Source organism: Myodes glareolus, chromosome 4, assembly GCF_982192425.1.
Source record: "Myodes glareolus chromosome 4, mMyoGla1.1, whole genome shotgun sequence".
Taxonomy (NCBI): Eukaryota; Metazoa; Chordata; class Mammalia; order Rodentia; family Cricetidae; genus Myodes; species Myodes glareolus.
The window spans coordinates 93,603,415-93,630,993 of record NC_142029.1 but is presented as its reverse complement, the minus strand read 5'-3'; the positions used below and the strand labels follow the sequence as shown (position 1 = coordinate 93,630,993).

The 27,579-nt window shown below is 46.9% G+C and overlaps 1 protein-coding gene across 1 annotated transcript in view; it reads right to left on the bottom strand.

Annotated features, from left to right (window-relative positions):
* The window catches only part of Fli1 (Fli-1 proto-oncogene, ETS transcription factor), a 116,642-nt gene that overhangs the window by 17,683 nt on the left and 71,380 nt on the right, over nt 1-27,579 (bottom strand). Inside the window, exons 3-5 of the mRNA XM_048458682.3 lie at nt 23,790-23,944; nt 19,294-19,497; nt 11,040-11,105 (exon numbers count right to left, since the gene is read on the bottom strand). Coding sequence (XP_048314639.1) covers nt 11,040-11,105; nt 19,294-19,497; nt 23,790-23,944 — 425 coding nt within the window. The remainder of the gene's footprint in view (nt 1-11,039; nt 11,106-19,293; nt 19,498-23,789; nt 23,945-27,579) is intronic.

Below are 27,579 nucleotides of genomic sequence, written 5' to 3'. Positions count from 1 at the left end.
GGACGCTGCTTAGCATGGCGTGTTACTAGAAGGTGCCCCTGTTTGTCTGTGGTTTTCTCTCTTTCTCCTCTCCATATAGAGAAAAAGACAGAGCTATACATTTCTGTATATAGATAGACAGATAGATAGACAGACAGATAGATAAAGAGATAGATAGATAGGTGATAGACAGATATTAGAAAAAAGCATGGGGAAAATTAAGGGTTTGTCAGCAGAGTCTTTCCTTTGTATCTGAGGGTGTCTTGTTTAAGAGTCTTTATCACATACCAAGACCCACAGATACTCATTCTTTATTTTGGCTGTTATCCCACCCTTTCATGACTAAGCCATCTCTGCAGCCTGAAAATTCTTTATAAAATGATGCAGTACTATGGTAGAACCCACGCCCATCCTCCTAGAGATTACCAGTCATTTCTGGATCACTTACACTGCCTCACAACGTGGGTATCACTTCGATGCACACACATCACCGTATAAATAAGGCACAAAACCTCATCGCCCCACTAGAGGAGTATCTAAAATATCTAATGTCTTATCATATCTAACACTTTGTAAGTCACTGTCATCCTATGCTGCTTAGGGAATGACAAGAAACTTGATTGTTCAATGGGATGCACCCTTATCAATCAATGGTTGGTTGAAACTGCCGATGTGGGAGCCCTGGATGTGAAAGACTGGTTGCACTTCCCAGAGGCCACTGCCCTTGAAAAAGCCTGGGATATCTAAACCATGGGAAAGCCAAGTACCTCTGGGCTACTCTGTGTTGAGGGAGCCACCAGCTCCCACTTGTAGACAATCTTCCTTTTCTTGCCAATTACCTTGAGTCCCTTCTCCTTCAATCAACTGGGCCACTTTTAGTTTTCATCACAAACCATACCACATGGTGAAGGTATTAATCCTCTAAGATCAATTTTGTTCTGACTTTTAGCTTCATTGTGCGGAATGAGACAAATTTCTAAATCAAAGAGAACCTTGGTAGAGATGGCAGGACGAATATAGCAACAGCCAGGCTAGAGATGAATTCAGAGGGCCAAGCCTACTTAGCAAGTGTGAACGGCCACTGAGAAATTTGTGTCAGGGTTGGAACTTCAGCCACAGAGCACCAGTCAGGAGGCCCCAGTCTGTCAGTGTGGGAGGAGAAGGAGGAAACTGAGTCAGGTTGGAAAGCTATCCAGGATGTCATTACCCACAGATACTTTTTCTTAGCCTTGTATATTTGCCCCTCTGTCTCAACTGTCTCAAGTGTTTACAGGAATCACGGTTTTTGTTTTTGTTTGTTTTTTTTTAAATAAAAATGCACCAAGGTACATGCATTCCCTTAACATTGCCGGAAACATGGGCACCTGCAGCCTCCTTTATTTCTCCAGGAAGCATCTGAAAGCAGCTCTGATAGGATAGAGCAAAGGCAGGTGCAAGGAAGGCACGTAGATCTAAAAGAGAACACCCGAGGTGCTCGGAATGTCTGAGGGGGTGGTGACTCCTGGTCCAGGGACAAGAGGTAAGCCCTGTAGTGTAAACCGAGAGGCTAGAGTCATCGTTAAGTGTAGAAATAAAGTGTAGGCTCTTAAGGTGAAGGTGGATTGGGGATAGCACTGCGGAAACAGTGGAAGCCTTCAATTCTAAGGATCCACCACTCAGCTGTAACTTATTTCCTCTGTTCCCTAATACAGGCAAGCTCAAATGTACAGAGGAGCCTAGGTGAGGCAGCATCCTGGCAGGTCTTGTTGACGTACAGAGAGGAGTCTAGGTGAGGCAGCATCAGCCTGGCTGGTCTTGTTGATGTACAGAGAGGAGTCTAGGTAAGGCAGCATCATCCTGGCTGGTCTTGTTGATGTACAGAAAGGAGTCTAGGTGAGGCAGCATCCTGGCAGGTCTTGTTGATGTACAGAGAGGAGTCTAGGTGAGGCAGGATCATCCTGGCAGGTCTTGTTGATGTTCAGAGAGGAGTCTAGGTGAGGCAGCATCCTGGCAGGTCTTGTTGATGTACAGAGAGGAGTCTAGGTGAGGCAGCATCCTGGCAGGTCTTGTTGATGTTCAGAGAGGAGTCTAGGTGAGGCAGCATCATCCTGGCAGGTCTTGTTGATGTACAGAGAGGAGTCTAGGTGAGGCAGCATCCTGGCAGGTCTTGTTGATGTATAGAGGAACCTAGGTGAGGTAATATCACCCTGGCAGGTCTTGTTGATGTGCATCTTATCCAAGGAGAACAATGGAACAATTTCCTGTACTGCTGTCCATGTCCCGCTCTCATTTTTCAGATTAAATTGATTGCAATGCTTGGTAATAATGTCACTCAGCATAATACATCTTTTATTAAAGCTCATTGTTTTTCATTTCTCTGGAGTGTAATATTGGGCTCACAAGGTTATATGTATCGTTACGTAAATCATAAAGTGTGGGTTTTTAAAGTGAGGGTAGAGTGAGGGCAACATTGCAAAAACAACGGAAGTTTCCAGTTCAAGGGCCCAGCTCCTCCATGGAAAGGTTTGTGAAACAAACTAATATGCCTCTTGGAACACAGATAAAATTGAGAGTCTTTGGACCACTGTAAGAATTAATACAGTCATATGGACTTAAAAGTACGCAACACCAGCTTCCTGAGGAAATGGGTCTTTTGGCGTTGTGTGATGGCTGATCACGTCAGGTTGACAAGATCAAGCAGACATCACAGGCCAGGTCTGTGAGGAACCTGATTACCTTGATTAAATTAATTACGATGGAAGTGAGTGGCGCCATTCCCTAGGCTTGGATCCTGGACTGGGTTAAAGAGACACGGTAGCAGAGCAGAGCAGTCACTGCTCTCTGTTTCCTGACTGGGTGCATCGTGACTGATTGCCTCAAGCTCCTGCCTCCAGGACCTCCCCATCACGATGAACACAACTAAACTGTGAACCTGAAGAAACCCTTTCTTCCAAAAGCTGCTTCTGTCAAGGCTTTTATCACAGCACCAGTAGTAACGGAGACATAGCAGAATGGAAATACTAAAGGAAAATTCAGAGCCTATCTCTGCCCTGGCTGGTGGGGAGCAGAGGAATGGTGAGAACAGATCTGCTTTGCCGCAAACCAGTGTGGTGATTTGGGCTCCCCATATATAAAATGGGAACGATGATAATACTAAGTTAATAAGGTTTTATGATATAGATAGCAAAATTGCTGCAAATAAGGTATTTAATAAATATATGTTATAAATGTTACAAAGGGGAGAGTATAAAAAATATAGAAACAGGAAAATTGAGGGGAGAAGAAAATCATTTTTCCTGGGGAGTCATTCTTTCCTTGGCTCCCTTCTGCATGGGCACAGACTGAGAAGCGTGTGTGGAGAAGGGTTAGCTGATAAAATACCATGCAGCATCTGGGTCCAAAGGACGAAAAGACCATTACTCCCTTAGCATGGAAACCTGCACGTTGGCACTTCCTTCCTTGTTACTTTGAGATGGGACCAATCACAGCTTCAGAGGGGATCACATAGAGTGGAAGTCAAGGCTAGAGGAGAGGGGAGTAGAGGAGAGCAGAGAAGAGGAGAGGCCACACCGTGCAGTTCCCACTGTGCAGTTCCCACAGGCAACACAGCCAAACCACCGATCTCCCAACTAGAAATGAGATCTTTGGGAAGTGGGTGAAGGCCCATTTTTCACCTGCCTATCCAATGGTTCCTATCTCCAGCATGCTTTGGTCATATGAGAGGAGAATTCTTCCTCTGGAATCTGTAGAAATTAGAAAAACAGTGCTAGAAACAAAACTCCTCAGAAGAGGGGCAGAAGAGACTAGAACCAGGTGAAGCCATGAGGCCTGGGCCTGTAAAGGTACAAGTAGGTCCCTGGGTGTGCATGGGGTAAGTTGGGGAGGCAGTCCAAACTTGATAGTAGGTAGGATTCCATTCAGAAATGAGAAAAGGTGTCCCAGGTGGCAATGCTCTCCCACCTCTGAGCCCCACAGTTGTCCAGAGGTGCTGGGACTTAAACCTACGTGGGTCCTACAGTGATGAATCTGGGTTTCAGATGTGAACATCTTGGAAGAGTAGGTGGCTGCTGCACAGCTTCTCACAAGACAAGGTCAAAGTTCCCAGTGTGACCTTCTTCCGGGAATGGCGGATCTCCTCTGAACTCTAAACCATCATCTCTCACAGGCCATTCTGCAGCATGAGGCAGATGTAACTGTGCGGGTGAGTCCCTTCTGTGGTGAGAGGAATAGCGAGCTACTCACTCAAACTTATGCTGAGGGCTGTTGTAGTGAGGGATGTGTGTGTGTGTGTGTGTGTGTTACAAAAAAACCCACACAAGAGTAATGCATATATACCCAACGCCAGGACAAAAGTCCCCCAGCCCCAATGTACCTATTTCTCACAGGGGAGGTGGGTTTTAATACTTCAAATCTCTTGCTCATTAGCCTGGAACAAATTTACACTTGTCTGAGGAAACATGCAAACTGTTTCCAGTAATTTTGAGAGCCTGTGTGTTTGTCACCGTGTGGCCACACGTGTGCAATAACAGAGCACACAGCACACCCGTGGAAGGGAATAACAGTTCTTTTACTTAGAGAAAGGAAGGATAATGGTTACTTAGAAAGTGTCCCAGACAAGCTGTCAAATTGAATTCAGAGAGTTGGAGTCTGACTCCAGGGCCGGGCTGGCTGGCTGGACTCCCCTGAGATTGGAGTTTCCTGCCTGCCAGGGCTTAGAGACAACGATTCTTTGTTTCCAGTCTCTCTCTCTCTCTCTTTCTCTCTCTCTCTCTCTCTTCCTCTCTCTCCCTCCTGTCTCTCAAAAAAAAAATAAATAAAAACAAAAATAAGAAAGCCAACACATCTCTGAAAGAGGGTCAGATTGAAAACAAGCAAAATATCAACTCTGGAATTTCAAAGAAAACAGTTAAAAAAAAAAACAACTGGAGAGAGAAAGCAGCTGTTTGCCCACAATATCCGTATCATCCATCTGCCTCTGGACCACAGAGATAGCTGGGAAAGACACATCTGCATACCCACACAGTGGCACACACAAAAATGCACACATTCTACTGTAACTGTTTAAGCCTGAAGACCTGAGTTCAAGTCCTAGAACTTACATGGCAGAAGGAACTGATTCTATATGGGTTGTCTCTGACTTCCACATTTGAGCTACGGCATACCACACACAAAATAAATTAATGTCATTAAAACATTAAAAATAAAAAAGGTATAACCCTATGCAGGTTGAAACGCTGTTATACAAAACGCTTGTGGTCAGAAGTGTTTCTGGTCATGGAATTTTTCAGGTTAATGTGTGACTTTGGCTAGGTCCATACATTTTATGGCCTCTCATTTCTTGTCATATAAAAGGTAGCCAGTAGAACTTTAGCTGCAGTACTTCCTAACTGTTGGTCCCTTTCTTACCTTCAGAGACATTGAATGTGACAAGTGACTTTGCCATTTGTGAATGTGGCTTTATGGCATTTCTTGGTGTTTCATGAGGGTCTCTCCCTAGGAGTTTTTGAGCAACTTGACTGTCTCTGCTCTAACAGAGTGTCCTGCACAGCGCTGCATGACGCATTAGCAGACAGTACCTTCACATCGTTAGCAGCTGGCAACCCTCAAATACCCTGGAATATTTTCCTAACAATGATGTTAATTACTATTTTAATTTTTGTCATTAATCACAATAATGTGCTGTTACTAATATAATTTTGTCAAGCATTCTTTGGGCATGTCAGACATCATGCTGACTTAGAAGGCCAAGGCAATTATCCTCATTTTATACATGAGGAAATGGGGTGTTGGGGCTTAATCGGAAATGTCTCCCACAGGCTCATGTTTTGGATGCTTGCTACCCAGTGGGTGGTATAATTTCTTGGAATCTTTAAGAGACAGTGACTGGCTGCAGGCAGTGTGCGGCTGGAGGTGGACCATTGAAGGGTATGGCTTAACCCTTACTCCATGTCTAGCTCTCGTCCTCCCGGCCTCCTGGTCTCCCATGTGAAACATGTCCCCTCACGGCCATCACACACGCCCACTCCCATGCTTTCTTTACCGTGTTGCCCTGAAGTCTCCCGGAAACCACATCATTTCTATCTCTTCCTGTTGAGTTATTTCTGCTGGGTATTGGGGCAGAAACCCAAACACTACCTCGAGACACAGAAAAGCAAGCCCTGGCCCATGGTCGCACTGTTGTTTCAGGAGTATAACAGTGAAATAGGAGGTGAATGCCTATCTTAGGTGAACAGAAAATACCCGCCAATGAATGCGAATGCTCAGTGCTGAGATTATAATATGGGAAGCAGCCTCCAAGGGAGCAAAGGAAACCTACACTGGGGTGAGGCCTGCTCTGCCCCCAAACACGGGTGTCCTCTAAGGAACACTGTGAGTTCTTGGCCTTATTGTCCTTATTTGCAGAGTGGGGAAAGAAAGGTAACAGACCTGTGGTCTCATGGTGCTGGTGTGAGGCACAGATGGATAATGGAGGCGGAAACATTTGCTAAAGGCTACAGAGAAGGACTGCTCTTTCATGCTTGGCCCTTGTTATTTTTCAAAGAAGCTCTCTTAAGCATGGTCCATACATGCAAGTTGAGTATCCAGCGTATGGGACACAGAGGTGATCAGTCCCTCTCCTCTCCATCCTTGGCAAGTAAGGAGACAGGCTTTTTACCCGTCAGTCAAGGATGGAGCTTCTGCAGACATCCACCGTTGGCAACGGAGTCAGTGGTTTTCGGTTTTCACATTCAGCATCGGGTCTCAAAGGCTCTAGCTGGGGAGCTCAGCATTCCACCAGCCCTTGGCAGTTGTGAGTTTCAGCAGTCAACCAACAAGGAGCTCAATATCCTCTGCCTTTTGGAGAGCAAGAGGTATTTAGACAGATGCCAGATGAGGGCTAAGGAAATTATTGGGGGCCTTAAGTACCAGCCTCAGTACCCACTCAGGGCTCAGAACTGGATGTCTGTACTATGAAGTAGGTAGCAGGTTAGGAGAAGCCTGGAAATCTTAAGAGAGGAAAAAAAAATCACACTCCTAGGGTCCTGTAGGTACCCAGTAGAGATTTAGAATGAATCCATTCTGCTTGTGCCTGGGCATGCATCAGTAATTGTTTATATTTTTGTATTTATATTTTGCATTTATATTATAAGGGGCTCTCTATGCAGGCAAAACCAAGGGGGATGGCCAAGTGGAGGCTGTGTAAGAATTCGTTTCTGGAAAGACAATAGGGATGTAGCTGGAGGCAGCGGTAAAAAACTACGGAGACAGAGAGAAATGCTGCAAACCTTTGAATTTCTGCACCGAACTACATTTAGGGAAAGATAGCTAGAAGGGAAAGACTGTATTTTTAAGGAGAAAAGCTTTGGTAACAAGGGCCCTTAAATTATACATATTTTAAAATTTTACAAATACATAATGCTTATGTACATACTTTGGGACCTCAGAGCGGTATTACAGAGCATATATGCAATCTGTGACAACCAAGTCAAGTCAAAGTATATCCGTCACTTCACAAGTTTAATCCCTGGGGCTGGGGAGAAGCCTCACTGGTAAATTGCCTGTGGATCAAGCATGGAAAATCGACTTTGGATCCCTGGTACCCATTATTAGCCTGCTGCAGTGTGGATCTATGATCCCAAAGATGAGGAGACAGAGGTGGGAGAAATTCTGGAGTTAACTGGGTAGCCAGCATGACAGAATGGATGAGTTCTGGGTTCAGTGAAGAACTCTGTCTCAAAAATTAGAGTAGAGAGCAGCCAAGAAAACACCTGATGTCAGCCTCTAGCCTCCACATGCATGGAAACACATGTGTCTACACGCACACACCCTCAAACACATAGTCACACATATGCAGTTGTTTTTAATGGTAATATCTGAAATCGTCCTACAGATACAGCCATTTTGAAATACTGAATCAGCTATTGTCAGCCATAGTTTTCCTACTATGTTCTTTTTGTGTTCCTGGGTCCCAATTGTCCCCACCGGTCACTCTGTTTCTGCATCCTTCCCAACTCCTGTCCTTCTCAGCCTCTAGTAACAACCACATCTCTCTCCTATGATGTTGACTTCTAGTGGAAAGGGGACTGTCCTTATTACACACCGAGGAGCCACAGAACCGTTCAGGAGACACTGTCATCTTGTCCCACCTTTCTTTACGGAGTGGAAACAATGACAGCCAATTCGCAGAAAGGTGCAAAGCTCAAAAGCAAAGTTGGTGCACATGTCTGACACATTCTAAAATCCTGTGCAAGTGACAGCTATGGCTGCTGCGGAAGCGGGTGACAATAACTTCTGTCCTCCTTTATTTTTTTAAATGTACTTAATTTGGCAGCAAACGGTAGAGAGAGAATGCCCAATAGTTCTATCTGGGTGCAACCAAGACTCTTCACGTGTTTAAAGACATAAAGACACGTGGAAATTGATTTTTGAAATGCCATCTTACTTTCTGCACAAAAGAATCCTTCGATATCTGCAGCCAGTTTGCCGGGAGACAGGCTAGAAGGGTGGTCATGTCGTTCTGAACAAAATGGCATCCTGGTTGATAAGTACCCAGAAGGCACTGACAGGCATCATCTCCTCTTTCCTTTGTGCCTGATGCCAGTCAGCACCTGCCCTTTGCGGAGCAGGGAGCAGAGGCACCCGTGGGCACATGCCCAGCTCTGATTTGAGTGCTGTGCGTGCCTCCTATTCAAAAGAGACGGAGTCAAGGTGGCATTGATGTCTTCTATTTCTTTTTCCATTTAATATTAAAAAAATAAAGATAGCTATTAGGGAGGAAGAGAGGCAGAGAGGTGGGAAGAGGGTGAAAGGGAGGGGGGGGTGTTAGCTTTGTATTGCTAATGTACTTTGTTTTGTGGCAGACTGGGTAGTACAGGGGGAAGGCAGCCGCTTAAGTGGAGAGCTTTACTGGGGACAAAAGACGCACCTGCAAAGCACAGGCTTAATCGTCTCTAGAGGCCAGGGCCGAGGCTGGGAGATAAATGCCCAGCACCACCTGAATGGGGCAGCCGGTGCGTGCGCCTGGATGTGGCAGTCAATTCATTTCAGAAGAGGCTTGCTACCCAGTAGGAGCAGGCGGCTCCTGCAAGCAGCCTGAATGAGGCAGCGGCGAGACAAATGCACTCTCAGCACAAAAGGGCCAGCAGAGGAGGGGCTCCGCCTGGCAGGTACAGCCAAGGGCTGGGGGCTGCGCAGGACTTCTCAGCGGGAAGGAGTTGGGTAGCCACACTTTTCAATGTTGCTAAACCAGTTTTTCAGCCAAAACCTGTGTTTTAACCCAGTATGAACAAATAGCCATTGGTTTTATCTAGCCCCAAATCTCATTGGTTTCTTCTGATGGTACCAGCATGCTGTACACTAAATCCTAATTCAGTAGTTCAAAAGCTTGCCCTCCCGTCCCCCTTGCCTTTTTTCCTCTCCTCTCTTATACTCCCTCGCCTTTCTCTTTCCTCCTTGCTCTACTCTTTCTCTCTCTCTTCAGTGGTGCCTTCCCTTCTTTCTGTCCAAATCTACAAACCGTGGCTCCCTTATCAGCCACCTTAGAAGCCGAGAGCGCCCCTGAGAGCTCTGTACCTGACCTCAGAGCCTGAGGACCCAGATGCGATGAAGCCAAGTGACTGGACCTCAGTGTGTTTGTCACGAAAATAAATATTCTGCGCTACAGACATGTGTAACATGATGTTACAGGAGGTTATCAGGCTGTAGAGTGAGTGGGCAGAGCTTCAGTTCTCATGACGAATCAACTATCTGATTTGGGGAGTCAGTAGCCAAAACAAGAGTAGGTTGGGTAATAGAGAAGGAAGGAAAAACAAAAACACCTAAAAGTAGAATCATTATATTGTATAATCCTTCCACTAAAGGTCCTGGTCATTATCAAATCATAAACTGTTACCAGGAAGCACAGAGTCCTGCATGACTGAAGGTGTGATCTTGAGAGAGAAATGTGGGGATGTTTGAGTCTCTGTTCCCTTCATACCTCATGAGAATTTGGAATCAAATGGTCTCTTTCCAGAGAAAAGCCGCCAAGAGTGTCAATCCCTTTGGTCTCTGTGCAATTTTGTAACAGGTATAGGTCAAGAAAAACTAGGGCAAGAGAGTGTTCAGGAAGAGAGATGTCTGTCAAATTCCCATCAGTCCTACTCAAAGGTTTTCATCCCTGGACTCCCTTGTTGCCCAGGGAAGACTTGCTTTCATGCTTTCTTTGGTTTCTAATAATTATTTGCTTTCATTTTTTCTCCATTAGTTAACCAGATATCATGAACTATTCATATTCATTCATTCATTCATTCAAATGCTAAAATCAGACAGTATCTGGTACAATTCTATAATATTAATGTCATTAATAAATGACTATGCTCCTCTCCATGTTTGAGTGTGTGTGTGTGTGTGTGTGAGAGAGAAAGAGAGAGAGAGAGAGAGAGAGAGAGAGAGAGAGAGAAAGAGAGAGAGAGAGAGAGAGAGAGAGAAGATGCTGGACCAAATCTTACACATTCAGGGAAAACACTCTACCAAACAGCTTAAGCTTCAGCCTTGACTGACTGTGAAATGCTAACTTGATGATCACTAAAACCATTTATTTTAAAGACAGTTTTCTTTCTGACCAAAATTAAATGAAATCAAATGAGATGGTTTGATTAAACCAACGCAGACTAGACCAGACCAACCTATACTAGACCAAATCTTCAAACCACGGCTTTAACCATGAATGGACAATGCTGGATGCTTTCAAGAAGAAAACCCAAAAATGCAAATTCACCAGGTAGACACACATTTCATTATCTTCCCCAGAAGAGCCCCAAAAGTTAGGTTGGAAGGTGAGCAGAGTCCACTGTCCTGTAAAGGCAACGCCCTTTACTCTCAGGGTCATGGCTTTAAATTCTATCTTTTGGGATGTTTTTATGAGACATTTCAAAGCCTCTCTTGGAGTTTTGAAACTGGTGGCAGAAAGAGGGAAAACAGGTATTTTAGGTTTTTTTTTTTTTAATTTTGTTTACTAAAAAATAATTTCCTAAGCTGGCACTCCCCACCTGTCTGAACAGTATGGAACTGTTCTGTGTCTGGTAGAGGAAGTCAATCTGGGCACACGAGTGAAACAGACTCACCTTCCTTGACACTCAGCCGTGAGGACTGGTCCGTGTGGGAGGTCGTATTGTAGGCCAGCAGTGAACCTGAAATAAATGTAAAAACTAAATGTCATGCTTCGGTTTAGGTCTAGAATGTTCCCCAAAGGTCCGTGTGTTAAAGTCAGGGGTCCCAACATGTCGGTGGTATTAAGTACAACTTATAGAAACTTTAGAAATGGGACTGAGTAGGAGGCCTGTTGATCCTTGAGTGGGCGGCTTCTCAAGTGGATTGTAGGACCCCACCTATGGGATGATGATGCTGTAACAGTATCTTTTCCATTGTCTAGGAAAGCAGAAATCAACACGCACAGGGTTGCACATTGATTGCTCCGGCATCTCAGAGTGCTGCTGTATGGTCTAAAATGAAGCTGTGTTGCAAACTTCTCTGCATCAGACTCCAGGGAAGCCGGCTGGGAGGGATGATTTATTTATCTTTTGTTCTTGTTGTTGTTGTTGTCCTTGCGTGTAAAACACACGCTCCCTTCTTTCCTTAAACAAGATTTGTCTTTTCGTTTAAAGGGAGGCCAAGAGTTTTATTTTGTAAGATGGAGGCATCTTTGGGATTCTTCTCATGATTCTCCTGGGGACATTTTGAAAAGCCATCAAAACTAGGGCTGGGATCTGCTTTTACAAAGGACACCATGAGCTTAACACATGTGTTTGAGGCTAAGAAAGCCTTTCTAAACAATTGTTTTCCCTGGGGCATGTGGCCAAGGGGGACTGACTGTTGGCCAGGCTGGGAAGGGCTTGACGGCTTGTCACCCCGGCCTCTTCTTAGCCTTCAGTCATGGAGGGGCTCAGAAGCAGAGTGGTGTGTGGTGTGTCTGGTATGTGTGTCATGTCCCCCCACCCCCACCCCACCTTGAGTGCTCTGGTTGAGTATCCAGAGGAACTCTGGGTCCTACCAGGGCAACTTCGGACTCCTCCTGGGACATGACTCCTGGCTTAGGTACCTATTCTTTCTAGCTCTGAAGTAGGTCCCAGATGAAAACCAAAAGGAAATAGATAGGTGCCATTTAGAGGCCCCTATATGCCAAAGTGCAGATATGTGGGTAGCATTTTCTAAGCGACACATCTATCAAAACGCAACATTTCATTCTCAAGAATATCAGTGATGAGAAAGGCACAGATTTATTCAGTTTAAGCTATCGTTCTTCAAAGTAACAACCCCAACTGAGTATAGGTCTATCAGTATAGCTCCTCTGGGTCACATGGCCCTCATCTGTACTGGGGAAAGAGTTAACACCTACTGAAGTGGATGGAGGCTGTGAGGCCTCTATAAAACCAAGTCTAGAAGGTGTGCTGCCCAGACCCTTACTTATTTTAAACAATCAGTAGAGGCTAGCAGTTATCATGATTGCTTTTCGTTACAGAGGATGGAAACCCTTTACACAGGAGCTTGCGGGCACTGGCACTGGCATCTAGGATTCCAGCTAGGTTTGGCTTCTACCGCAATGAGAAATAATCCTCCATGACTGGACAGAGCTTCAGAAATGGAACCAAATGTTCCAAGAGAATACCCAAAACCTTTCAGGGGTAAGACCAAGAATGTCTCTGCCTCTGTCCCGGGCATTTTCTCCCTCGGGCAGAACCTTGCTGCTCAAGCAAATAAAGAAAAATGATGGTCTCCGAGCAGACACGAGTCATTAGTACAAACTTAGGCCAGAGGCGGGGCTCAGATAAACCACGTTTATTAAATTTCCCCATGGCCAGAGTTCCTTTCTGTGCACACGTGAAGCCACAGGAAACTCCCAGAATGCCAAGAGAAAGGGTCGCCTGACCTCTACAAAGCCTGCATGAAATACATATTTCATGGTAACCTAGGGGAGAGATTTTGCCCCAAGACTGTCTTGGTTCAAGTTTCACTAGGGGAGAGGAAACCTCAGTGGGGGAAGGGTAGCTGGTCTCTCCCATGGGTACAAATTTTCTTTTTACTGGTTTTTATTTTGCCAGGTCCTCAGGCTACTTGATTTTTTTTTTAAAGGCAATTTCTCCAGTTGTAGGAAAGTCCTTTTTGGAGTCTGGCCTCCCACGCGGTGGCTTTGGGTTTCTTCTTCCTGCTTGAGGGTCTAACCCAAGCCATCCTAGTACCGCTGAGTCCTGTGGAGTTTCCCCAATACCAACAGCCACAGTCAATGACTAGATAGGGCTGGAACCACATATGCACTGCCAGGCACTCGTGTGTGTGTGTGTGTGTGTGTGTGTGTGTGTGCATGTGTGAGTGCTCTCCTACACACTCTTCCTCAGGAAACTTCCATCCTTTTCTTTGATACAGAGTCTCTCATTGAGACGTGGAGTCAGCTGTTTAGGAGGAAGGGGGGATGGAGGGTGGAGGGGTGGGATATCTACCTGTCTCCATTTCCCAGCAAGTATAGGCTGCCATCATCTGACATTTTTACATGGGTTCTGGGAATCAAAGCAGGTCTTCATGCTAGCGTGGCAAGCACTTTCTCAAAGCTGTCTCCACATTCTCCCAAACACGATCTCTTAGTCCTTGCAGGAGCCTTGCAAAGCCATGTATATTCCTCCTTCCATAGCTGAGGTCAACATTCAAAGAAGTCAAGACAGAGGTGCAGGAGACAGGATCAACTGACTGGCTACTCTCTAAGACGTGTCCTCGGTTCAGAAGCTAAAGCAGCCTTTAGGTTAAACCAACACAGCTAAGATGGGCAAGAGAGTATGTCTGCTTATTCCAACACTCCAGAGATTAAAACAAGAGGATCACAGAAAGTGCCAGTAACCAAGATAGAGAGACTCTGTCTCAGAAAGAGATAGATAGATAGATAGATAGATAGATAGATAGATAGACAGACAGACAGGCAGACAGACCGATAATCAGTGAAAGTAGTAAAGACAGAAGGAAAGAAGGAAGGAAGGAAGGAAAGAAGAAAGAAAGGAAGGAAGAGAGGAAGAAAAGAAGGAAGGAAAATAAATGGTGCTGGAAAGCAGATGAAGGTGCCTTAAGGCTAGTTGTACATTGCAATTTTCATAGCTCCCTGCATGCTATGCCTTCATTTAAACTGTTCTTCACTCAGTTACTTATGTCTGTGTGACAGGATACATACATGTGCATATATATGTATCTGTTGATTGGAGACACGTTTGCTTTTAAATTAGTGACATGGGAGCTTCTGGGAGTGATGTAGCCATCCAAGGCAGGAGCTTGGGGACAAGATTAATTTTTTTTCCTTTTTTTCCGCCTTTTCTCCACCCCCTTTTCTCCCATTCCACTCCTTCCTCCTCCATTTTTCTTTATCGAGACACGTTCTCACGTACCCCAGGCTGGCTTAACATTCATTATATAGCTTTGGATAATCTTAAATTTCTGATTCTCCTGCCTTCACCTCCCAAGAGCTATAAGTTACAGGCACTGGCCACCATACCTAGTTTATAGGGTGCACAGGATCAAACCCAGAGTGTCCTGCATACTAGGCAGGCACTCTACCACCTAAGCTACATCCCCAGCACCACAAGGCCATTTTTTTTTGTCTTGAGTCCATCCTAAAGTGCACTCTGGGATATGAACGGAGGTGGGAAGGGACAGATGGGAAGGGGTTTTGCAGGACCAATGCCCTGAGCTTCCCTCAGCTCTGTGGTCTCCCTAACTTGCTTTTCATCTGGGATACCTGGAGCAGTGGAGGCAAGGGAGCCAGTGGCAGAGCATTTGTCTATGTCTCCCTTCTTTGCGTTACCATAGAACCCAGCAGCATCTACCTTCCCAAGCCCAAGACAACCAGTAGATTCCTAGCTCCCTTTCTCTGGGCTTCAGCCAGCTGCATCACTGAATGCACCCTGGGAGGGCAGAGGAGCGGAGTCGGACCCTATACACTGAACAACAGACCAGCTACTAGTGAGACCGAGGCCGCTGGCCCTTTATCTTATTGGAATCCTGCCCTCCTTTTTTGGCCAGACCCAGCCGGAAGGCTTAGCACTTCCTCGGCTTAACGACAGGGCCATCACCTTTGCTCCGCCATCTGAGGTTGCAGGTGGGAATACCACAGAATGCGGAATGTGTTTTCCATTAAGTTTAAATTAAAAATGGGAATCGAGATTGATATCTTTTCTGGGGTGTCCCTGTCGCTTGATGTATTTCATCCGCTGGGGCTGCCACTGTTTGAAAATGCGCGTTCTTGGTATGTGTCCCAGGTCAGACCCAGATGGACATTCCATCCAGTTCCTTTGAAAACGAAAAGGAACAACAAAACCCCTTTTCTTCTGCTTCTGACTGTTCAGCCCCAGAGATTTGGGTTCTTAGACATCCCTGAACTCCCCCCAGTGGCCCTGTGACTGAACTGTCAGTTGGGGACAGACAGCATTGCTTCCCCAAGGTCAGCCTCATTGATCTTGGCCTGGAAAGAGGCAGATCTCACTGGCCACATTCTGGGCTGGAAACAGTGCCTCTGTGCAGGGGGTGTGTCTGGAGGAGTCTCGCAGTGCTGTCAATCACATTTAAGATTTGGAGAGGAGGTCAGGGTGAGTGAGGCCCATTGGTTTAATGGGCCTCATTCCAGAAGGCTTCAGAGGATAAAGCCTGTATTCATTGGCACAGTACAACTGAAAAGCTTTGGGGGGCAGGGGGATGCCGGTTTGGCCTTCAAGGTGGAGACTAGACATGAGATTAGCTTGGGAGATGAGAAGAGAGGTTTGCCTGCATCCACATCCTAATTTTTGTGTATTCAAGCATCTTGCACCAAAGTTGGCAGGTCGCCTGCAGCAGTGACCTGAACTCAGGTTGAAAGCTTCAGCGGCCCAAGTCTCAGAGGTCAGAGCAGGTGCTTTGCATAGGCCAGATGCCTTTGGATGGACTCCTGAGGCTAGTCTGTCTTAGCTGCTTAGGCCATGAAGCAGGGCTCATAGAGTTGTGTCTATGGTGTCCACAAGGGGGCGTCCTTTCTATTTGTAGTGAATGGCACTTGGGCTGGTGCCTGCCTGAGCCTTGTTCCCTGAGCCGCTTCAGCTTGACTCCAATAACTGTGGGTACTCTAGTCAGTCACAGCCCCTCCATCTTCCTCCTGACGTCATACAGGTGCTGCACCTGGAACAGGCAGGGCTCATCCACCTGGCAGGTGTAGAGGGGCTTAGGATGCTATTATTTCTTCCTTATTACGAGAAACTCCTCTTTACTTTATAATTAAGTTTATAAAGCTTAAAATATAGCTTTCTTTCTAACAACAAGAATAGTCAGATGTCTCCTGTGAAAGTAAATCTGATGCCGGAATGTCTGACAAAAGTGCCTTTAACCCACTGAGCTGTCACTGGCCCGGCTTCCAACAGTCCATGCTTTGGCTCCCCCCAGGTCCCCCTGTGCTGACAGCCCTCTACCCTGTATCCTCCAGCGGTGTTGAGGGTCTCAGATATTTTCCTTCTACCTCTTGCCAGAAGGGGAATTGTTTAGTCCCCAGCTGCTCCCCAACAGCATGATGCTGAGAATCAGCACACACTCCCCTTCCCCCAACCTTGCGCCAAGCCCTAACTGCTCTCTTAAACATGAAAGAGCCTTTGCAAGTCAGTCTGGGAAAACCATCAAGGTCTGAAGGCATGTTGTACCGCAGAAACACGTTCTCAGCTACGGTAGAGGCGACAGTGTCCTATAAATGGCCTCCGGTAGAGTCTACGCAGACAACTAGTACCAGTAACCAGTGGGTTCTAGAGGTTGGAACCCAAGGGAAAAAGTATATTCCAAAAGAAAAATGGAAAGGAAAGAAAATCGGAAAATTTCCATTCAGATCATTTTCAATCTAGATCCTAAGAAGATGATTACAATCTCTGTTACATTTCAAGATATTTACTACAACTGCTGTAATTTTTGTTTTGGCACACAGGCACAGTTTCCCACTCCACTTTGTGTCCTGATCACTTCTTACGCTTTACCACAATAGCCATCTTAGCACCAGAAAAGCTCTCTTGTGCAGACCTACTACAGTTATCACCAGCCTCTCAGGACTTGGGCTTTCAAAGGCTTTCCACGTGCATACCGGCTCTACCTCTTCTCAACAACTGGGATCCCTCTCCCAGCCATGCCCTTTCTGGAAACTTTACTGTATGGCATCTTCCGCGATGTTTACACATATTCTTAGGAGTACAGAATCGGTTTTTCTGGATATGGTCTAGCCTCCAAACACCAAACTCTGCCCCCTCCTTTCTCTCCAACGGCTCACCCCTTCACCTCCACTTATCTGCCCCCCTGTGCAGGCGGCCTCCCAAGGGTGATGGTGAGCCCTGGCTGGTTTAAAGCATTCCCGGACCTTCTGAGCAGCAGGTATCTCGCTCATGTCAGTGTTGTGGCTCTGCCTCTTTGGTGAGAGAAAGAAGAAGTGGGGACTTGGGCTGTGCATGGGTGGGTCAGAGGTCATGTAGTCTGAATGGGCTTCCTTCTTACAAAGCCCAGATGTTTTTTTTTGAACATATTCTTCACAGGTATACACCATGAAAACTAACATTTTTGGGTCCTTTGTGCGGAGCTCACTGAGGCCCTCTGTCATGACTTCTTCCTTGAGGATCTCTCAACCTCCTGCACAGTGGAAGCTAAAGGAGCCTAGAAGTCAGGCTTGGCTGTGCTCTGCACGGCTGGCCTCTGCATCCCACATACATGCTCAGTGTCTACTGTCTCCCTTTACCCTGCCCGTGTGTATCATGGCAGAATTTTGTTCAAAGAGTCTTTGCTTTTGTTTTTTGTTTTGCCTTTCACCAGACTTTAAAGGCTAAGGAATAAGGTCATTTTTAAATGCCAATCATCCAAAAGTGAGAGAAGACTAGGTTAGAAAACGGCCCCCTTTTAAAACTGTTATTTCTTGGACTGACCTCATATTGCAGCAAACTCAGACATGAGGTCATGGCTGTGGAGCTAGCGTCCCCTCTCCCAGCATTACCAGCTGCCTTAGAGAGGAGGCTGGATGGCTCAGAGGCCCTGGTGGAAACATCCCAATGCATTTATTTTTATTTTTTATTTTCCAGCCAGTGTGTGCTGTCCCTGATCTCCAGAGCACTCTCTTACACCGAGACCATGAATTGCAATGATAGCAACTAGACATGCAATGGAGATCCAGCACAGGGAAGACCAACCCAGAGCCCATGAGCAGCAGCCCCACATTGTGGTCTGGGGTCTCAGCATTCACATGGATTTTAGAACCACCAAAGCTTCCCGAAGCTGAACTCTTGAAATACTCCTGGCAAACTAGACTGTTCACAGAGGACAGTGCATCTTGGTCTGCCCATCCTCTCTTTGACCCCATGTCTGCCTTCCTGTGGCTTCAGCTCATCTTTGCAGACCACGGAGCAGACCTTCAACACTTGGAGATAGCATGGGGATAGCGCCTGACATGGATTTCTGATGGAGAGTCAAGGCTGAGGTTACTAGTCAATTTAAAGGAATCCCATTCCATGCCTGTTGAAATCCCCGTGGAACTGGTAGATACTGGCACTAGGGAGCCTCCTATTGGATCACTCTCTCTTTACTAAGCTTTCCCTCCCCCAACATTCTCTCTACTGTGAAGGTTGTTCTGGGAAAGTTTCCAGTGTCTCCTAACAAGCCCATGCCACCAGCTACCCTCCTTGTTTTGTGGGGGGGGCTGCCCTGTAGGGTAGGGAGGGGAATCAAAATGACTGATAGGATAGGAGCTCCCATGAGCTTAGATTCCATATCTATGCTAAGAATTTCCAGTAAGAACTCTGTTTCCTTAGTAAACCTCCAACCAGAAACTCTCTATCTCTGCAATTTTGGTTTGCGCAAGGTTCTGGAAGAGATATCTCCCCAGAGCCTAGTCTCTGGTGTCATTCTCTCCAGGTTCACACTCCCTGTTTTTATTTGTTTGTTTATTTTTTTCTATTTTTGATTTGCTTCCCTTGACACTCCTGGATTGGGTCTTTCCCTGTGGGATTTGTCGGAACCCATGTGACCTTGGCGAGGCTCCTATGGTGAGGATGCTGCTTCTTTTTTTTTTTTAATTTTTTTATTTTTTTTTGATTTTTGAGACAGGGTTTCTCTGTAGTTTTTGGTGCCTGTCTTGGAACTAGCTCTTGTAGACCAGGCCGGCCTCAAACTCACAGAGATCCGCCTGCCTCTGCCTCCCGAGTGCTGGGATTAAAGGCGTGCGCCACCACCGCCAGGCGAGGATGCTGCTTCTTGTCCTATGTCCTTTGTGACTGGTGTAAAAGCGTGCACCGCCTCCCCGGGGCTGGCTCTTGGGGACCCCGTGGGACCTCCCGCAAGCCGGAGAGCGCATGCTCCACTTACTTTCCCTGAGGTAATTGAGATGTGACAACAGCACCTCGGTGTTGTAGAGGGAGGTGGCTCGGAGGAAGTCCTCCTTGTTCATTTTGCACAGTTCCTTGCCATCCATGTTTTGGAAGAAGGAGGTGTCGATCTCCATCAAGCCGTACTCCTTGATGGCCCACTCCAGCCACTGTCGGACGTGCTCCTGGGTCCACAGCGTAGGGTCTGCCGAGGACGGGTGCAAAACATTAGTGTGAACGCCTGCCTCCAGCAGCCTAGGCGACTTCTTCCCTTCCCTTCTCCACCTCTTCCTGCTTGCCTCTCTCCTACGTCCTCTCTCTCCTCTTGGGCCCCTCTTTCCTCTTCCTCTCTCTTCTTCTCTTTTATCTTCTCTCTGCTAGATCCCCTCTCTTCTTCCACCTCCTGTTTCCTCATCTGTTTCCCCTTTTCTCTCCCCCTGTTCACTGTATCTTTTTTTTCTCCCCTTGTCTTTCCCTCTTATACCTCTCTCTTTTCTCCCTCACCTCCCTTCCAGATGGTCCCCCTCAGAACACCCCATCTGGCTCCACCCCATCTGGCAATGCCTGAATCACTTAGCACCGGGAAAGGTTCTCAGTGGCCTCAACATATACCCTGACGGGATGCTATTTAAAATTTTTGGAGGGCAACTGAGACCTTGACCTAAGAAATCATGGCATCAAAATGAAAATAAACAATCCCTCAGGCCCAGTGACCAATGCCTCTGGAAAGGGGAGCCATCTGTGTCTTAAGAATATTAATGAGTACAAGGAGGCGCACTGATCTCTCAGATGCCGGTAGAAGAGAAATATGGACGCCCAAGCTTTCCCTGCAGTTCCATCTGGGCAGCTGGGAAACCCAATGATGCTGTTGTTTGACATAAACCTAAGCTGGGCTTCCTTCTTTCAGGGCATAGCTGTGTTAAGATTTCTAGCAGACCATTCCTAAACATTTTCAGGATATGTAAATACTCATAAATGACAAATGGTGCTATAGACAGAAGCCTCTTTTAACTGTGAATGAGCAAGAATAACACAGGACCAAGGCCTCTGCTCTCACTTGCCTTTTTCCTTCCTTCCCTTTCTCTCTCATCATTTCCTGAAGTAGCTACTGTCTCAGGTGGGAGATGTTACAAGTGACAGGCTTCCACAGACATGGTGGTGCATACCAGTAACCCCAACACTTGAGAAACTGAGGCAGGAGGATTATGCATTTGAGGCACCCTGTGCTATCAAGTGGTCCTCCCTTCCTCCCTCTCTCCCTCTCCCCCCTCCCTCTCTCTCTGTCACACACACGCACACACACACACACACACACACACACACACACCTATCACTATGAAATGTAGGCATTAAAGCAATAAATAGGAAGTGAGTTTGTGTTGGTAGTTCATGGAGCCTTGGGTATAAGGGTCTGGGGTGAATTAGGAGGGTCAGGGGAGGGGGGGTTCCTGAAGAAGAGATGGTATTTTGTTGCAGGGCAGCTCAGCTGGTCCCTCCCAGTTTCTGCTTTTCTGCTTGGCCTGCTTCATTTAGCATGCTTCTTTAGCAGGAAAACTTGTGCTCCTTTCTAAACCAGCTCACATTCCTCTCATTCTAGAGCCTGAAGAAGCTCTGGGCACAAGAGAAGTAGGGCCTAAATGGTCAGCAGTGGCAGTGGGGAGGAAGCCAGATACTGGAATCACTACGGGTTATAAGAGAAATCCTTGAGAGGGAGCACAGATCAAAGCTTGGGAGTCGTATGTCACAGCTCCTGCATGCCATACCAAGAATCCAGGATGTACCTGCCTAGTGATGGCACAACCGTGAGACCCTGACACAGGCCGGCTCTATAGCTGTCCTAGCATTTCTATCAAGGGAATCTACAAAATGGTTTGATCATACCCATTTTATAGATGAGTAGGGAGTCATGGAAGTTTTGCCTTAGGAACTACGGCTGGGGTTTCTATAGGAGCCTTCAAAAGACGTCACGTAGTTGGAGAAGCAGATCCCTTGTGATCCCTCAGTCTCATTTTGTCAGGGTCCTGCCTGAACTCATTTGGGACTGTAAAGCTCTGTGCAGAACCAAGAATTCCTCTGCCTCCAGCCCCCTTGAGTGTGTGTCTATTTGTGTCCTTCAGATAAACTTCTGGCTTTGTTCTTATCCCTTTATTTTTCAAACCAAGCAAGGGCTGTGGGTAGGTGAAAAGCTCAGAATTCTAAAGAAGGGTATCCCAGAGGGAGTTGGACTGTATTATTTCATCTGTAGTGTCTCCTAGTTCCTGACTTGTACAATCCGAGACTGCACATTCAATTTTATGCCCTATACTTTATTTATTTTATTGTTTCCTCTCCTTGCATTGGGCTCGATCACAATGTTAATTCTCTCCCTCTCCAGCACTATGAATTATAAATCTTCCACTCTGGATCATGCTAAACTCTTCCAAATGTATTTCCTGGATGATTTGGCCCTTGTTCCTTCCCATTTCGATGTGGAAATGGTGATTAACTAGAGTCCTCATTTATACTCGTCCTAAAATCCCATCATAAATTCAATCAGTTGTTCCGCTAATGTTTTATTGCCTTGATTTGTGGACTTGCCCAAAGGAGACTCTCCCTTGTGTCCAAGATGCTGACCTGGAGGAAGCCAAACCGTGTAAAGGTAATGCTTACAGATCTAGCCAGCGGGGGAACAACCCAGCAGATCTGGGCTCGTGAATTCATTATGCCAAATGTTTAGAAACAGCTTGATAAGAATTCATGTTATTTTACTGCTTTGGTTAAGTCAGTCCACTGACGACCAACCTTTGCCTATCCCCTGGAAAACTTTCGACACCTTTTAAAGAATAGAGCATTAACCAAGTAGCCTGGCCCCTCTTCCTTCTTCCCATATGCATTTCCTTATGACAACCCAAACAAGATGGTGACACTAGACTGGTTCTGAGGCAATCTCCAAGCCCCTAATAGTTCTTCCCCTCAAGATTTCCTTCCTGTGCTGAGCTTGGAGCAGAAGATTTTGATAGCAAATGCCTGACAAGTCCATGTGGTGTGGAAAGAGTTCACATCATGTTTGCTTCGGTATAATTTTCCTGTCCGAAAACAGGGAGGAGATCCCCTGGGCTCACCATCACCAGCCTGTCTACCAATGGTGGTGGCACATCAAAAGATGTGACATTGTAGTGGAGGAAGCCATCTACGTTATACCTGGCACCTGTCAAACCCTGCTACATGAAGCTCTCCTGGCGAGGCGTAGATGGCACACATCTGCAGTTAGCCCTAGAAGTCGGGAGGCGGGGCGGGAGGATGCTGTTAGGTCCTGTCTGGCTTACACAGGGAGTTCGAGGACAACCTGTGTTAGCAGTGAACGCCTGTCTCAAGCAACCCAAACAAGCAAGCAGATAAATAAGAAAGGTGGAGCTTTCATTGCAATCAGCTCCCAAGCTTGAAGAAGATGCAGCCCGGGCAACTTTTAATTCTGTGAACTGCAGAACAACACCCCTTCCTCCTCTGCCTCTATTCCGGTATCTTCTACACCCTCTGTCGTGGAAAATTTAACGCAGAACTCAGAAATGTGGCTGTCACTCTAGGAAAGCAGTTTCCATGGGAGCAAATACTCGGGACAGAGGAAAGATGTGCCCGTCACAAAATCATCTTTCAGTCCGACAGACAAATCCTCCAAACTCCCTCGGAGACAACTAAGTGCTCTAAGACACAACTGCGTCTTCACATTTACAAATGGAGGAAGCCAGCCTCTCTGGGGAAGTTATTTCGGTAAAATTAGCTTTTGCCCCCGCCCTGTAATTCACTTTGTTCAAGCTCTGGACACTTTGCCCCTTCCACCTGGCACCCACTCTAAAGTGGCAGTTTTCAAATTCCCTCCATGTCCAGGCAGCAGAGTACACTGGAGTTGGTCCGGGTAACATCCATCCAATAGGCAGGAGGATTTAACAATAGCCCCCTCTACCCCATAACCAACAGCGCCAATACCTAGGGCAGAAAAAAAGAGGCTATTTCTACATAATGATATAACTTGTGGCACACACGTGGAGGCGTTCCGTTTGTTAAATATAGTTATTTCTATTTTAAACCTGAAAGAGCTGGCTGTAATTTTGGGAAGGTGGAACCAGTAGAGGCCAGGGAGTACTCGCCTGAGGGAAGGGTGGACAAAGAGAGCTGCACTCCTTACAGCAAGGAATGGCAGGCGTGAGGCCACCTCGCTCTGCTCTCTGAGTAGGCTTCATGCTGGGGTAATAGGCCACTCATGGAAAATCTGCCTTGTGCTATGTTTGAGAGTGGGACTTCTGGGATCTGCGTGCCAGGGCTCTGGTGACATTTGAGACCATGCCTTGTTTGGTAGCTAGAGAGTCAGGAGGGATGTACCACTTTCCCTGGTTTGTATTTTCCTAAAGATGAGGAAGCGGGGTAGGGTTCCCACGTGCCAAGGGGCAGGCCTACCCCTCCACTGCTGTCCCCGAAAATTGGCTGTGTAGGCACTAGCTAGGCAGATGGTTCCCAAGGTACCTGCAGGCACAATGACTCTCCGTTCGTTGGTGGTCATGTTGGGCGGAGGGGGGCCGTTCTTCTCATCCATGTAGCTGTTATAGTTCATGGGGTTGGTTTCAGCTCCGCCCACCAGCTTGTTGCATTTGCTGACGCTGCAGTCCACTGGAGACTCCCTGGGGTGAGAGGAGACAAAGGTCAAGAATGGGCACCATGGGGAAGGCTCGCTCTAGCTTCAGCAGGTTTGCTAGTCATGTAGACACCCACGGGATAATGATGACAATGATGACAAAATCATATTGCCATCCTCCACGCAGAGCCCAGCCTGATTCTGTCGTAAGCACTGGGCCTCCTGGTTGAACGCATTTCAGGGGCCCACCGTGTCCAGTTTCAACCAGATCACCAGTGGTCAACCCTTCCCACATTCACTAGTCCTTTTAAGAGAAGGACAGGCCTTCTTCACAGTCGCATGGCGCTTCATGTCTTCCTCAGTTACAGGACCGACCACAGTACGAGATGGTCAGTGTGTCCTGTGTTCTGCCATTGCCATTTCTTGAGATAGTGCTCTCACTCGCTATTGTACATATACCATTTTAATGCATTTTCATTCTCTGTTTGCTTTATCTGAATTTCCTAATAATCCTCCCTGATCTTTGGAGCAAAAGTTACTGCATTACCTCTATGGATACCAAAACGGAAAGGTGTGGTGACTGGCAGAATTGCATAGGCACCATTGACAGGTGGATGTGGGACTCGGGTCCCAGTGCTAACCTTCTCAACTAAAGCCCACGTGTAGAAGAGTTTGGCGATGCAAGGAAGAAGAACAGAACCCAGGACTGCCTTCCTGGTCTGTAATGACTCTTGCAGCGTTTTACAGGCCTGAGCAGTCAGTTCCCAGGAGAAGCAACATGGATGTGCATACGGGAGAAAATACACCACCCGTCTTGGACTGAAACAACACAGCCCAGTTAGCATCTGATATTTTCAGTGTATGACACTGAGCAATGGACTGGAGAGCTAGGCTGCAGATCCCCTGTGGTCAACCAATGCAGCTGAGTACACACAGAACACTCTACGGATCCCCAGTCGCCTTCAGCATAACATCATGGTGCTCTCGGCATGCCGGGAGAGATGCCATCCCGAAGTGCCCAGCTGTCGCTCAGTCCTTCTAAGAAGCAGAAACATAGCAGACTCCTAGAAGGTGCAGTGGGGGGCTGTTGTGGTACGATAATGCCAGGCAGCAAGCATCATTCTGGCAGCCTGGGAGGTGACCAGTTCTCTTGCGGCACCAAACCCAGCCTTCAAACCAAGGAGATCAGACAAGGTCTAGATTACAGTCTGCCAGCTGGGCACGCTAACCTCTCCCTCATCCCCTGGCCTGGCTGCTGTCTCCAGTCACTCTGCTCCATCTTCTGCAGTGGGCAGGAACAGAGTGAGAGCCCTCTAAGGAGTGCTGGGGAGCCACCCGTCCCCACAGTCAGGAGTGCAGTCCCCAACCCAGAAGGAGGGGGAGCAGTCCAGGGTTCCTGAGAGTCAGGCAGAGCGGGAAGGCCTGAACACATTCAATAAAGAAAATTAAATGAATTTGTTTCTTAATCTGAAAGGAAAAAAATATTGCAGATCACTTATCATGGCTGGGAGATAAATGCTCCACTGAGATATTAGAAGGCAGACGGTAATTTTTTCCTGATGTCTTACCGAGGAGAACATGGGCTGAAAATGAAAATAAGATGTATAACTTACATATGTTAGAATTTAAGGTTTTACTGTTTGCCTACTGTTTTTCCAGGCAGAGGACCAAGAACCAGCCGTCAGAGTCCCAGATTGTTGAAGGTTTAATGTCCCCGTGGCAGTCGGAGGGGAGGCAGTAGCACGTCGGGGCTTTTCACCAGCGCTCGGCCCTTTGGCTTCTGCCGCTGAAGGACTTGGCTTGAGATGAAGCAGCCCCAGTCAGACCAGGGTGCCTGTGTCTAAGCTGAGCTGGCCCGAGCACACTGCCCCACCCCCCAGGGAAACTATGTGCATGAATGCATACACACTCACACACATATTTCGCCACCCCACAGCATACATACACATAATGAAAACATTCAGACTCTAACTTTACTACATATGTACACACACGCAGACAATTTGCTACACTCTACACACTTTACCACACATATTACATGTTCAATGCCAACACATCTTATATAACCATATACTCCACTACCTATACACATGTTCATACATATGCGCAGATACATGCTACTTCACATAATACACATAAACACACATATACACATATGCATGGCCCATCATATACCTATACACACAATACAAATGTGCACACATATGTTCCATATACACATCCATACAGTCACACATACTCTAGCATATAAAACACATATTATATACACTCTACTACCTATATGTATACAATATATGCATTCACACAATGGTAGGCTATCACACACATATAGTTATATAAATGTACACCCTCCACCACAGACATGTACATGTATGCTAACACACACACACACACACACACACACACACACACACACGCACACAGAGGAACTCATACCACCACAGTCTTGTTGTCTTCCCCAGATTCTTGTTAGATGAGAAACCATCCAAATGCCAGAGAATCCTGGAGAATTAAGTTGGCCTGAAACCAAGATAGTGGGGTTTTCATTGGCTGGCGGAGGTGGCAGTGGGGAGGATGGACAGCACACACATCTTCCTGTGCAGGGTGCCCAGAGCCAGACAGCCAGGTTCAGTGGTAGCAGAAGAAGAGATGCCTTTCCCAAAGCCTCCCTTTATTAATTTTAATGACTATCAGGGAGAAGAACTTTAAAACGCTATTTTTCCTAGGAGTTGGGCCTTGGAATTTAAAACTGGCTTCTTGCCAGGCAGAGGGTAGACCCTGAGACGTGCCCAAATTAGTGGCCCTTGTGATTCGGAGCGGTGTACAGTGGGCATGGGTGGCAGAGTTGTTCCCACTCTGCAGAGTTTAAAAAAAAAAGATGAAAAAGAAGAGAAAAAAGATGAGGCACGGAACAAGGCTTTCCTGATAGTGAGCAATGACGAGCGTGCCCTGGGCATGGGCAGGAAGCAGGGTCCCCGGTCCCATGGCTGACAGTGTCTAGCTGACACTCCAGCATCTAGTGGCACTCCGTTCGCTAGCCCACAGAAATCCTAGCTGTCGCCCCTTCTCCAACCTTCTTCCTGCTGCCCCCAAGGGGCCTGTTACCTGCCTGGCTACCCCTCCCTGGCCTTCTTTGGAATAATGCCCCTTTCTTTGTCTCAGCCAGTTACCATCAAGGCCTGCAAAGGGACTTTCTTAGAGAAAAAAATTTGACACCCACCCTGACACCCACCCGGGACCTTTGTCCCCGCAGAGCCTGACTGTTCTACTCCTGCTCAGGGTGGGAAAGGAGGAAACCATACCTCGCTGACTTGTGCACTTGCCTGCCAGGTTCACCTCCACCCTCTTGGCCTCAGCCAGACGGCACAGCAATGCGCCGCATGCCCAGGTGAAGTCTAACATAAAGGGCTGCCCTTTAACGAGGCAGCTGCCGCCTGTGAAGAGGGCTGAGGAAAACAAGAGAGGGGGAGGTGGGGAGCCCTGGAGAGGGAAGAGGTTTGGCCATTCATCTTGCCCATACAGCGTCTGTTAATTTGTATTGAGACCTGCACTTAGAGCAAGCAAGGGGTTGGGGCCCACTAGCAGCTGACTGTGCTGGGGCAGGTGACAAGAGGCCTTGAGGCTGCCACAATAGCGCAGGGAGGAAGTGAAGGTTTGAGAGTGTAACTCTGAGCATCTCCA